We start from the raw sequence: 12,751 nt of genomic DNA, 5'->3' as shown, positions 1-12,751 counted from the left end.
TCTCTCCATCTCTCTCTCCCTCTCCCTCTCCCTCTCTCTCTCTCTCTCTCTCTCTCTCTCTCTCCTCTCCCTCTCCCTCTCTCTCTCCCTCTCCCTCTCTCTCCATCTCTCTCTCTCTCTTTCCCTCTCTCTCCATCTCTCTCTCCCTCTCCCTCTCCCTCTCCCTCTCTCTCTCTCTCTCTCTCTCTCTCTCTCTCTCTCTCTCTCTCTCTCTCTCTCCCCCCACTCACACACCTATGCATGTCTCTCGGCCCCTCTGGCTTTCCCACACTCTGCTCCTGATAGAGGCCTTGAGAGGGGAGGCAGATGGCATAACAGAGGCAGCAGGGAACAATAAACAGTGTGTATCAGTGACAGCACCGCGGGGAGCACGGCCAGGTGAACGCAGGACTCCCAGCCCTGATTTCCGATTCCAAAGGTAAATACCACAGCCACCCAGTATCTTTCTCAAACAAACACACACACACACACACACACACACACACACACACACACACACACACACACACACACACACACACACACACACACACACACACACACACACACACACACACGCACGCACGCACCCACACAGTCACACACATTTCTACTGACCATAGTATCTCAATCTATATATTTATTTTACTTTAATCTTTTTAAATCTTTAGAGGGTACCCCTGCATTCTGTCCCCTTTCACAGTTCACTACTCACATGACCATGACACGATGGTCATAAAAGTAACAAACTCAGTACACACGGGTAACCAACCATGTTGGTTACCCGAGAATTCAAATCACAAGGATGTTTAGTCTTATCTACAATGGTTATTGGTCATTTTTTTGGGCACTAAAAATACCAATCAACAGTATTAAACAGGTGTGCAGCCTCAGCCGGTCCAATCAGTCTGACTCTGGCCAGGTGAGGCTGCTTCAACCCTCTATCACCCACACACACCCTCCACAGTGAGCTTAGCAGAAAAATAGTTTTTCAAAGGTTTGCATGATTCATAAATACATTAATGTAATCCATGTTACTGGCTACTTATTACATTTTAGACGGCTTTATCCAAAGTGACTTATAACGGTTCACATTAACATCCACTTACGACGGTTCATGTATACGCTAACACATGGACAGAGGAGTCAACCATGAAGGCGACAGCCAGCTCAACGGGAGCAGTTAGGGTGAGGTGTCTTCCTTAGGGACACTTTGAACCACGCAAACTAGCAAAAAACTAGCAGAAAAAGAACTGGCAAACCTCCGGTTATAGGTGACCACTCTCTATCTCCTAAGCTATGCCGACCGTACTTCCTACTGAGGTCATTGTCTTTGAGGAGGCCAATATGTGTCCTGTGTTCCTGTAGAAGCATTAGCATGACCTTGGTCTCTACATCATCAAAAAATAAGATGGTTTATATGTCTGATAAAGTATAATCAATCATTTATTGCCAAAGAAACAAAAAGTAATTCTACAGCATCCTTATGGCCCTCAGCGAGTGGCCCCGACATAATCCACCGAGTCATCGTTGGTTCTGATCGTGCTCTGCTTCCCTGTTCACTGGTCAGCTCCTCTCAACCTGCAGCTGGTCCCATTTACTCCACAGCCAAGCGTGTGTGCGTACATGCCCGCGTGTGCGTCTGTGCCCCTGCTCGGGATCCCATTGGTTTCATCCTGATTGGATAAACCAATAAGGCGTGTGTGTGTGTCATTTCCTCTGCTCCCCGCTCTCACGTTCTCTGACTCATCTGTTTACCCTCCTCTATTCTCTCCCTTCCATCCGTCTCACGGACAGATGCTGACTGTTAATCAGCCCGCTGTAAATGTCAATATTGATGCAATGAGCCGCACCTGTTCTGAATTAGACTGATTCGACCCTGGGGTGGGTGAGTCTGGGCTGTGTATGCTAATCAATGGACTCAAAACCGCACACCTTTGGGGATAGCTCTGACACGACAGAACTGAACGCCAGCTCTTTGTGTAACAAACATCCCAACTCTTCAATAAACAGTTTTTCAACAACTTCCTGTGTCCTTGTTGTTGGAGGAGCCCAGTCGTGGGTCAGGGAGGACTGCCACAGCATGGCTCCTGGTTTGGTCCTTTTGGGGTCCGTATTCTGGTTGGTTCCCTCTATATGTCACATGGTGCGTTTCTGTATTCTGGTTGGTTCCCTCTGTATGTCACATGGTGCGGTTCTGTAATCTGGTTGGTTCCCTCTATGTGTCACATGGTGCGGTTCTGTATTCTGGTTGGTTCCCTCTATTTGTGGCATAGTGGTGGTTCTTCCCCTCTGCAGACACACCCTCCATACACCTGTAGTAATTGTGTGATACTGTGTGCGGCAGTATGTTCTTTGTAAGGGTAGCTGCAGTACGTATTTGGAATGCAGCCTCAATGTTAGCGTGCAATCCATTCACGTGCACATTCTATCACTTAAGTACACGTGTTGCACAAGTGTCCCAGCCAGGCCAGGAGCCATTACTTTAGGACTCCAATTCCAACTGAACTATTCCCCAGAGCCAGCTCCTCTCCACGACCTCCTCCTCCTGCTCCTCCTCTTCCTCAGTGAATGATGAAAGGGTCCAGGGTGTTCTGGTGAGGGGGGGGGATGTGCCACTTGACTGCGCTGTATAGAACTTGTGACAGAGAGTGTGACCTCCCTGCGGGGCCTTGCAGAGGTGACAGAATGCTGCTCATGTGCCCACATGAGCCTCGCCGTTGTCCTCTCGCGGGCCGCGTGCTTTCCCCTGTGTACATATAAATACACAACCACCACATCGCGTGGATAGAACACACAATAGTGTGTGTGTGTCTTTGTGTGCGTGTGTGTCTATTGTGAGTGTGTTTGTGTGTGTTGAACTTGAGGGAAAACTGGAAGGAGATACACAAATTTACTTCAACTCTAGTGATCTATCTATATTATGAAGCCAATTGCCATGTTTGAAGAAGTGTTGGGGAAAGGAGGAGGCGATACTAGATTTTGAACGATGGATTTGTTAATTTATAATAAAAAAATACTTTTTGTCATTAAACTGTGCATAGGAACTGCCTTATCACAGTTAGACTACACCATGGCAGTCACAGACCTAGTTAGACAGAACAGCTGGGCAAACGCTTAAAAGATTTTTGGGCAAGTCTTTCCCAGTGTGGCAATGTCATTGCCACAGTTGGGAAGTCTTGCCAACTTGGGAAGTCTTGCCCAAAAAATCCCTTTTTGCAATTACAATATTACATTATTACAGATTACAATATTTTGAGAATAGTCTGAGCCTGAACGAAAAAAAAGGGACACTTGATCCTAGGTAGCTTCAAAGACAGTTGGCCTTGCGGCACTTAAAATAGACTCGACTGGATCATTAATTTGCATGAAGGTGGAAGAATAGTAATACGTGGCTTGAATACCAACACAACACTGCTCTCCAGTGGCTACATGCTCTGCAGACGTAAATGGCAACATGCAACAGAAGCAAAGGCAGTTCACCAATGCAATGCTTTTTATGTACTCGCATGATTCTTGCAATTTCTGGGTTGTATCGGAATTGTTGAATGCAATTATTTTAAATAAGTTTGCATAACAGCGTCTGCTAAATTAATGAAATGTAATGAGGTACATTCCACACATTACAACAGCCATTAACGTCTATACACACAACACAAAAACAATCTACACTTTCGCCCCCTAGTCTCTCTCTCCACCTGATGTTTGATACGCATAACTTAAATTAAAAGTTGTTTCTGCCAGTACACTAGGTGGCGCTTGTGGGATATTCAATCCTGCAGTATGTCAAAATTGTTGCCGGAAGTTGACGTCAACTGACGTAAAAGTTTGTCTAGCGCTTGTCCCATGCATGGTTCCATGTGGTTTTGATTTGAGTTTAAAACTACTTAATTGAGGAAACATTCAGCATCAGGATGGTTAAAAAAGGTAAGAAAGAGAAGAAGGTAAAAGGAGCTGAGAAGACAGCTGCCAAAATGGAGAAGAAGGTTTCTAAGAGATCCAAACGAGAGGAGGTAGGGTTCTCGGTACCATGATGCTGAAAACAAAGCACAACACAACATCAACAACTCTATGATGTACTTATAGTTGCATCTTTAGGGAGATACAACGGCATAGCTGTTCTATTGAGCATTGTTTATTATAATCTGGTTATAAACCATGTATTATAAACTATGTTAGTTATTGTTTATACAGTAACAGAATAGTAATATTTTGCCCAGTTGCTTCCGATCTTTAAATGAACCTTCAGCCTTCATCGTTCTTTATATCCTCCTTGATTGTTCTGTAGGAGGATTTGGAGGCTCTGATAGCCGAGTTCCAGAACCTTGATGCCAAGAAGACCCAGGTGGTGGAAACCGAATGTCCGCCTCCATCGCCCAGGTTATCCATTCACGTTTACATCAAAATCATCATCAATCTCTCTTAATGTACTTATGAATCCCCAAAATTATATACTTAAGACGATGAGATGAACTTTGTTGTTTTAAAGATTTGAACGCCGTTGCTGGGATTTCCTAAATGGGAATTAAAAAATTATCCAGGATCGATAATTTGACTCTGTCTGTCTGTCTGTCTGTCTGTCTTTCACCCAGGCTTAATGCATCTTTGTCTCCCCACCCTGAGAAGGATGAACTCATCCTTTTTGGGGGAGAATTCTTCAATGGGAAAAAGGTAGTGACATCTAAACTACACACGTGTGGTGAAGGGCTTGTCCTGTACCCTCAGTGATGTCACACACCTGTTTGAACGTGCTGTGATGAAGCCGGCTCTCTGCTCCCTGATAGACGTACCTGTACAACGAGCTGTACTTCTACAACATTAAGAAGAACAGCTGGGTGAAGTCGGAGATCCCCAACCCCCCTCCACCGCGCTGCGCCCACCAGGTGAGCCCCCCCCCCCCCCTCAGCTGGATACACAACACCTTCTCAAATGTACATACAAGATGCATATCTTATCACATATTTTATTACCACACAGAAGGGCATTTTTAAAAAAACAAAATGCCCACTTAACCGTTGGTTTCCTATGGTACAAAAACTAAAGTATGTTTATCCTTGGGCTCTGAGTAGTGGCATTGTCACACCAAAATTGTACCGCCTACGTAATCCGCGTTCGAAACATTACGTTGTCGTTCGACGCGATTGGCCGTTGCCAGGCAGGTTTCAACAAACTTTTGCACAATGTTGGCAAAGACGAAAAAACATAATACAGACAACACTTGTTTTTACTTTATATTACTATTGTATTGAATTTAGCTAGTAAACTGAGTGTTTAAAGTGTATCGTAGTCTAGCTAGCTTGTGTTAATACACTCAGTTTACTAGCTAAATGCGATTAAACATCTAAATACAATGCAAATATAAAGTTAACAACGCTAATAAATGTCATTTGTAAAATAAGTGTTATCTGTTTTATGTTATTTCGTCTTGTGACGCTCAATGAATGAGCGCAAATGTTCGCAAATGTTCATCAACCTTCCTACCTCATCCAGGCAACGTTCAACGCGATCGTCCGTTGCCAGGCAACGTTCAACGCCATCGTCCGTTACCAGGCAACCGACGATGGCGTCAGTCCGTTGCCAGGCAGCTTTGGAAGTTGTGAACGCGGATTACGTAGGCGGTACAATTTTCGCCCCCGGTACAATGTTGGTGCGACGGCGCCATCAACGGAATAGAAGGCACCCAAACGTAGGGAGGGGGTTTGGGCGGTGTAGGGTGGCAGTGACCCCCGTCTTTCTTCCCCCAGGCGGTGGTGGTGCCCCAGGGGGGGGGGCAGCTCTGGGTGTTCGGGGGAGAGTTTGCCTCTCCTGACGGGGAACAGTTCTACCACTACAAGGACCTCTGGGTGCTGCACCTGGCCACTCACACCTGGGAGAACATCAAGTACGTGGGGGGCGTGGGGGGATCAGGCTGAGCTGATTGGATCGCTGCTAGAGGGTTGTGGGACTAGACTGGGTGAACACGGCCTGTCGATGTTGTGACTACTAGGAAGTTGTTTGTCATCCCATACGCCTCAAGTGTGTGTGTGTGTGTGTGTGTGTGTGTGTGTGTGTGTGTGTGTGTGTGTGTGTGTGTGTGTGTGTGTGTGTGTGTGTGTGTGTGTGTGTGTGTGTGTGTGTGTGTGTGTGTGTGTGTGTCCGTCCAGAGCTACAGGCGCCCCGTCTGGGAGGAGCGGTCACCGGATGGTTCTGAGCAAGAAGCAGCTGCTGGTGTTCGGAGGCTTCCACGAGAGCACCAGGTAGGAGTCAGTCACCACACTGGTCCATTGAGGGGGGGGCACCAGGTAGGAGACGGTCACTACACTGGTCCATTGAGGGGGGGGCACCAGGTAGGAGACAGTCACCACACTGGTCCATTGAGGGGGGGGCACCAGGTAGGAGACAGTCACCACACTGGTCCATTGAGGGGGGGGCACCAGGTAGGAGACAGTCACCACACTGGTCCATTGAGGGGGGGGGCACCAGGTAGGAGACAGTCACTACACTGGTCCATTGAGGGAGGGGCATCAGGTAGGAGACGGTCACTACACTGGTCCATTGAGGGGGGGGGGCACCAGGTAGGAGACGGTCACCACACTGGTCCATTGAGGGGGGGGCACCAGGAGAAGGGCTCCCCTGGAGGACAGCCCGCTAAGCGACCCACACGATCAACAAAGGACCGATAAAAACATCCACAAGCAGCAGAAGGCAAAATCGTCACTATGCAACTAATCCTTTGCTTGCTTTTCTTTGATCATACGTTCACATGAGACACTTTATGGATGTGTTACATTATTTTGTATTGTTTCTTATTGCATGCGTTGTGTATCACACCAAACATTGTTACATTTGCATTATGGCATTCATCCAAAATGCTTCATACACGCATCGAGTCACTGACGGCGGAGTCAACCGGGAAACTCGTTGGGAAGTTAGGATTAGGGACACCTCGACACTAAAGGGGGAGCCCAGACACCCTGCTGTACCTCCTGAGCTGAGCCGACCCCGTTCTCACGTCCGTCCGCACGTTGTTGTTGTTGTTGTTTTCAGGGACTTCATCTACTACAACGACGTCTACGCCTTCTCCCTGGACTCCTTCTCCTGGTCCCGCCTCTCTCCCTCTGGCTCCGCCCCCTCGCCACGCTCCGCCTGCCAGATGACGTGCACGCCCGACGCCTCCGGGGTCATCGTCTACGGAGGCTACTCCAAACTGGTGTGTGTGTGTGTGTGTGTGTGTGTGTGTGTGTGTGTGTGTGTGTGTGTGTGTGTGTGTGTGTGTGTGTGTGTGTGTGTGTGTGTGTGTGTGTGTGTGTGTGTGTGTGTGTGTGTTCTGTTTGACTGTCTTTCTTTCGGTCTCTATTTTATCATGATGTTGAGGTAACTTTTCTGTCATTTTGTCCTAATTTGTGTGTGTGTGGTGTGTGCGTGTCTGTGCTGTGTGTGTGTGACTGCTGTGTGTGTGTGTGTGTGTTCCAATGCAGAAAGCCAAGAAGGACGTGGAGAAGGGGACCATCCACTCTGACATGTTCCTCCTGAAGCGAGAGTCGAAGGACGACCAAGGTAAACCCGACCAGAGGACGGCTTCATTAGGGTTAGGTTAACACATCCTGTTCACCCAGACAGACAGACAGACTGACTGACTGACTGACTGACTGACTGACTGACTGACTGACTGACTGACTGACTGACTGACTGTAGACCCTGCAGTCCAATAGGCAGCCTCACTGTATATAACAGCTGAACACCACGGTGCAGTATTAACACTATGTCATGTTCCTGTCCCCCCCCCTCCCAGAGAAGTGGTCCTGGTCCAGGGTGAACCCGGCGGGGAACAAGCCCCCGCCGCGGTCGGGCTTCTCGCTGGCGGTGGGGCCGGGGGGGCGGGCCGTGCTCTTCGGGGGGGTGTGTGACGAGGAGGACGATGAGACACTGGAGGGAGACTTCTACAACGACCTGTACCTGTACGACGGGGGCAAGAACCGCTGGTACCCCGGGCAGCTCAGGGTACGTAGCAGGGCAGCTAACCAGCTCAGGGTACGTAGCAGGGCAGCTAACCAGCTCAGGGTACGTAGCAGGGCAGCTAACCAGCTCAGGGTACGTAGCAGGGCAGCTAACCAGCTCAGGGTACGTAGCAGGGCAGCTAACCAGCTCAGGGTACGTAGCAGGGCAGCTAACCAGCTCAGGGTACGTAGCAGGGCAGCTAACCAGCTCAGGGTACGTAGCAGGGCAGCTAACCAGCTCAGGGCAGTTAATCAGCTCAGGGTACTTATCAGGGCAGCTCAGGGTACGTATTGGGGTAACTCAGGGTACGTATCGGGGTAACTCAGGGTACGTATTGGGGTAACTCGGGGTACGTATCGGGGCTGGGCAATAAATCAACGATCTCAAAACTAATATAATCAAGTTGAAACTATTATCTTTTGTTTATTTTATTCATAAATATTTGATAGAAATAGAAGAGCTGGATACATTTTTGCACATTATTTTCTAATCGAAGTTCTCAGTTGCAACGTTTTTTTCTCTGAGAGAAATGCTGAACAACTGCTTCATGTTTCTATTTTCTGTCTCTATAATATTCCTGGTTTCAATATTGACCACTAGTGCTCTTCCCCGCGCTGCAGGGGACCAAGTCGGAGAAGAAGAAGAGGCGCCGGGGGAAGAAGGCCGCCGGAGGGGGGGAGGAGGAGGGGGGAGCTGAGGCGGGGGAGGAGGAGGCGGTCGCCCAGGGCCCCGTGGAGGTCGTCAAGGAGATTGTTGCCGAGGACGGCACAGTGATGACCATCAAGGAGGTGATCCCCGGAGCGCAGGAGGAGGAGGAGGACGAAGAGGAGGAAGACGATGACGAAGGTGTGTGGTGGCCTGTTTGTTTAGTATGTAGTCCACTTCAGACTGTTGGTTAGGGCTGGGCGATTCATCGACTTTTGATCGATTTCGGCGTCAAACGATCACAATTTCTTTTCCAACAAATATTTTTGTAACTTTTTTTTTTTAGCGTTTTATAGAAAGTGCAGATACATATCTGATACACAACATGTTTTCAAACTCAAAAATAATTGTTTGATTAATCGGGATTTCAATATTTACCTAAATAATCGTGATTATGATTTTTCCCATAATCGAGCAGCCCTGCTGTTTGTGTTGTTGATAATGTGTATACAGTCTGTTGGTGTTGTTGATAATGTGTATAGTCTGTTGGTGTGGTTGATGAGGTATTGTGTACATGCCAGTAGCTCCACGGTGATGTTGCGATGTTAAAAACTAAACTAGCAGTGGCAGCTGTCTGGTTGCTGCGACGACTGATGATAAGATATTGATTAAGAGTCAACAGTACCGACGCAGAAATAAGTGGGCATCCTGTTTCCAACCCTGCAATAACACAAGGACAATATGAGGATCAGGAGACTGATTAAGGCTTACAGGTGGAACAAAGCTAACAACAAACAAATATTCAGCCGGCAAAAACATTTCCTGGAGGGAAGACAAGATAAAGTCTTCCCTCCAGGAAATGCTTGTGTCTATAAAGGTTTAAAATCAACACCATTTATCCGGATATGTGCAGAAAAGAAGCATAACACGCCTTCCTGAAAGCTTCTTCCACCCTCCCAGATGTGTAGAAATCTGCAGTAGAATATCCCCATGAGAATGAGAATAGATAGACCAGAAACCAGCTTCACTCTATCGCCTTCAGTGTGGGGGGGCTCTCTGCTGGGGGCATCACTCGATCCCCTTCAGTGTGGGGGGGCTGTCTACTGGGGGCATCACTCGATCCCCTTCAGTGTGGGGGGTCTCTCTCTACCGGTGGCATCACTCTATCTCCTTCAGTGTGGGGGGGCTCTCTACTGGGAGCTTCACTCTATCCCCTTCAGTGTGGGGGGGCTCTCTACTGGGAGCTTCACTCTATCCCCTTCAGTGTGTGGGGGCTCTCTACTGGGGGCATCACTCGATCCCCTTCAGTGTGGGGGGGCTCTCTACTGGGGGCATCACTCGATCCCCTTCAGTGTGGGGGGGCTCTCTACTGGGGGCTTCACTCTATCATCCAGTCAGTGTTTTTGGGGGCTGTGTGCCCCCCCCCCCTAGTAGTCTTGCTCTAGCAGAGTTGGACTGCTGGTCCCAGATGAGTGGTGTCTGTCTCCTCTCACACCTCCGCCCCCCCCCCCCCCCCAGCCTGGGCCACCCTGGTGGAGCCCTGCTCGCGCTGCAGCGCCATGGCAACGGTGCGTCAGGGCAAGCTGTACCTGTACGGGGGCATGTTCGAGGTGGGCGACCGGCAGTTCACCCTCAACGACTTCTACTGCCTGGACCTCAACAAGATGGAGCAGTGGGAGGTGCTGGTGGAGATGGATCCCAGTGAGTCGAACCGTACACGCGCACGCACGCACGCACGCACGCACGCACGCACTCACAGGATGCTGATGTGATGCATGTACGGGTGAATGTGCACAAACACACATTCATATTCTCCTTCCTCCTTCCTCCAACACAGAGACTCAAGTGTGGCTGGAGGAGTCTGATTCTGAGGATGAGGACGAGGAGGAGGAGGAAGAGGAAGAGGAAGAGGGGGAGCGGGAAGAGGGCGAAGGAGAAGGGGCCAAAGGAGGCGGAGCCAAAGAGGAGCAAGAGGAAGAATCTGACGAAGAGAGCGATGAAGATGATAACGGTAATAGTGCGGGATTTAAAAGATAAATTATTTAGCTTGTGCTTGACTATTTTAATTGTCATATATGCACATTTCTAAGTCATGTCAACACTGTCCCGCGGTAAGTCTTAGGTTGTTTCCCAAAGTGAAGGAAGCATACTCATACACCCCTTTAAGGACGCTACGTCATAGAACGCCGAGAAGCACTGTTCCGATGTTGAGAACACTCAGAAACTCGCGTCCTTTATTTTTTGAGAATTCCGAGATCTTTCAAGGATGCATCGATGGATCCTCAACGAGCCAAAATACCCACAATCCTTTGCGTTCACACCCTGTTTGAACGCAAAGGATATTTGAAAAATGCGTATAGAAAGAAATACACATTGCTTTACACAAGTGAAGTTATTTGAGCATTTCAGAAATATTTTGAGCCGTATTGCTTTTTATAGATTAATCATGTAAATGCAAAAGAATTACCTGTGCGATTTTTTTTTTTTAAACGTTTTTGCAACGTACTTTATTTTGCATGGATTGATTTGTTTTAACATGTAAGTAGCTGGTGTTTAAACAAACTGCTGTCACCAATAACAATCTCAACAATTCAAATTCTGAACACTGGAGCAATATTTAAAAAGCGGAAGCGCTTCCACACTAGCAATTCGTTCCAAACTCTGACCGACACAAACACTAGCCAGCACTCTAGCCTCATCTCCATAGGACGCGACTCGCAAGGAAGTGTTGTAGCACGGCTGCAGCCTTCACTTTGGGGAGCGTGAAGCCCTCACCCCTAACTCTCCCCCCCCGTCTCCAGCGGACCACCCCCCGGTGCAGAAGGAGGAGGCGCTGGAAGCCTACCAGGCCAGGACGGAGCAGTACTGGGTGGGCCTGGCCCGGGCCAACATGGGCCCCGAGGCCAAGGACAAGAAAGTGGGCAAGGTCGGCCTTGCAATGGCTAAAGTCTTCTATGAAGATCAATAGCAAGGCGTGTGTGTGTGTGTGTGTGTGTGTGTGTGTGTGTGTGTGTGTGTGTGTGTGTGTGTGTGTGTGTGTGTGTGTGTGTGTGTGTGTGTGTGTGTGTGTGTGTGTGTGTGTGTGTGTCTCTCATTGTATTTCAATGTTTTATTAAATCCTTTTGAGACGGTTCTTTTTATATATTTTTTTTCTGCCGACTGCACCATCATATTGGATCTGCCATCCTAGTAAAGATTCTCCACTTAAATTCATGAAGTTGGGGTTGATTTATGATACAGATTGATTACAGCCTACATCTTTTAAATGAAACACTATCAGTGAAGGTTCTCTGCCAAAACTAAATGTTTACAATTCATATTACAATTTTCTTTATTGTATCATTTCAACAATTAAAGGACTGCCTGTTGCATTTGTGAAACAAGTCTTCGTCAATCCTGTGCCATAACAGAAAGTAGAATGTGATTTTTTTTTATCGAACATCTACCCCCTCTAGTGGCCGTTTCTTACAATAAGCAATTCAAGAGGCATTTTACGTAGTCAACGAAGTTGTAATCTTCTCGCTAATACTTATTTAGTTGCTCTTCTACGGATAGCCGGTTTCTCATTTTGGGGTCTGTCACTGTGATTTCAAACCATGACACGAATACAAACTACAAGGTGCCGTTAATCATGCTCATAGGCAAAGTAGATCAATCAAAAGCTAATATAGCTCTCAATTAAGGATATTTTCGACTGCCTCGGAACTGCGGTGAACATTAAGTACCTGCTAAATGTTATAGCGAGAAGTCATTTGGGGCCAAATAGGTAAGATTTACTACTTCATTGCAATTATTTAAAACATCGTTTGCGTAAGTTAACGGTGTGAAGGAAATATGTTTTCCTTCACAGATTGCAATTTAAGAAACCGTATCGAATCACGGATAGAAGGATGGTAGACATCTTAAAGTTCAAACATATTTCGTCACTCACTTGACAAGCAATTTACACTCATTCTATTTCATGTATTTGATTGTGTTTAATATTTTTACCCCCGGCCAAAATGTGATTTAATCCTGGACCTGGACGTAATAGTACTCTCATTCTTCAACAGTGAAATCTTGGTGCGGCCCTAAGCAGCATCCTAACCTGGTGTCTTAATGACATCACATCCTGTGCTCGCGTTCTGCCGACAGGTAAAACATTTGTTTG

At 47.5% G+C, this 12,751-nt stretch overlaps 1 protein-coding gene across 1 annotated transcript; it reads left to right on the top strand.

The window, feature by feature from the left end:
• The first annotated feature begins 3,759 nt into the window (after nucleotides 1-3,759).
• Nucleotides 3,760-11,984, top strand: klhdc4 (kelch domain containing 4). Its single transcript, XM_030367031.1, has 13 exons — nucleotides 3,760-3,992; nucleotides 4,268-4,359; nucleotides 4,572-4,650; nucleotides 4,764-4,862; nucleotides 5,724-5,860; nucleotides 6,123-6,215; nucleotides 7,006-7,168; nucleotides 7,437-7,515; nucleotides 7,751-7,959; nucleotides 8,577-8,802; nucleotides 10,120-10,302; nucleotides 10,439-10,612; nucleotides 11,403-11,984. Exons 1-13 carry the CDS (start codon nucleotides 3,894-3,896, stop codon nucleotides 11,567-11,569), a joined length of 1,800 nt encoding a protein of 599 aa, XP_030222891.1. The 5' UTR covers nucleotides 3,760-3,893; the 3' UTR covers nucleotides 11,570-11,984.
• The last annotated feature ends 767 nt before the right edge of the window (nucleotides 11,985-12,751 follow it).

This window comes from Gadus morhua, chromosome 9, assembly GCF_902167405.1.
Source record: "Gadus morhua chromosome 9, gadMor3.0, whole genome shotgun sequence".
Classification (NCBI taxonomy): Eukaryota; Metazoa; Chordata; class Actinopteri; order Gadiformes; family Gadidae; genus Gadus; species Gadus morhua.
The sequence above is the reverse complement of the archived record's forward strand: the minus strand, read 5'-3'. Positions and strand labels throughout refer to the sequence as shown.

Coding starts and splice junctions, on each gene's coding strand:
- klhdc4 (XM_030367031.1), top strand. CDS start 3,894: ATGGTTAAAAAAGGTAAGAAAGAGAAGAAGGTAAAAGGAGCTGAGAAG. Junction 7,960..8,576: donor GGTACCCCGGGCAGCTCAGG/GTACGTAGCAGG, acceptor CCCGCGCTGCAG/GGGACCAAGTCGGAGAAGAA. Junction 8,803..10,119: donor GGAGGAAGACGATGACGAAG/GTGTGTGGTGGC, acceptor CCCCCCCCCCAG/CCTGGGCCACCCTGGTGGAG.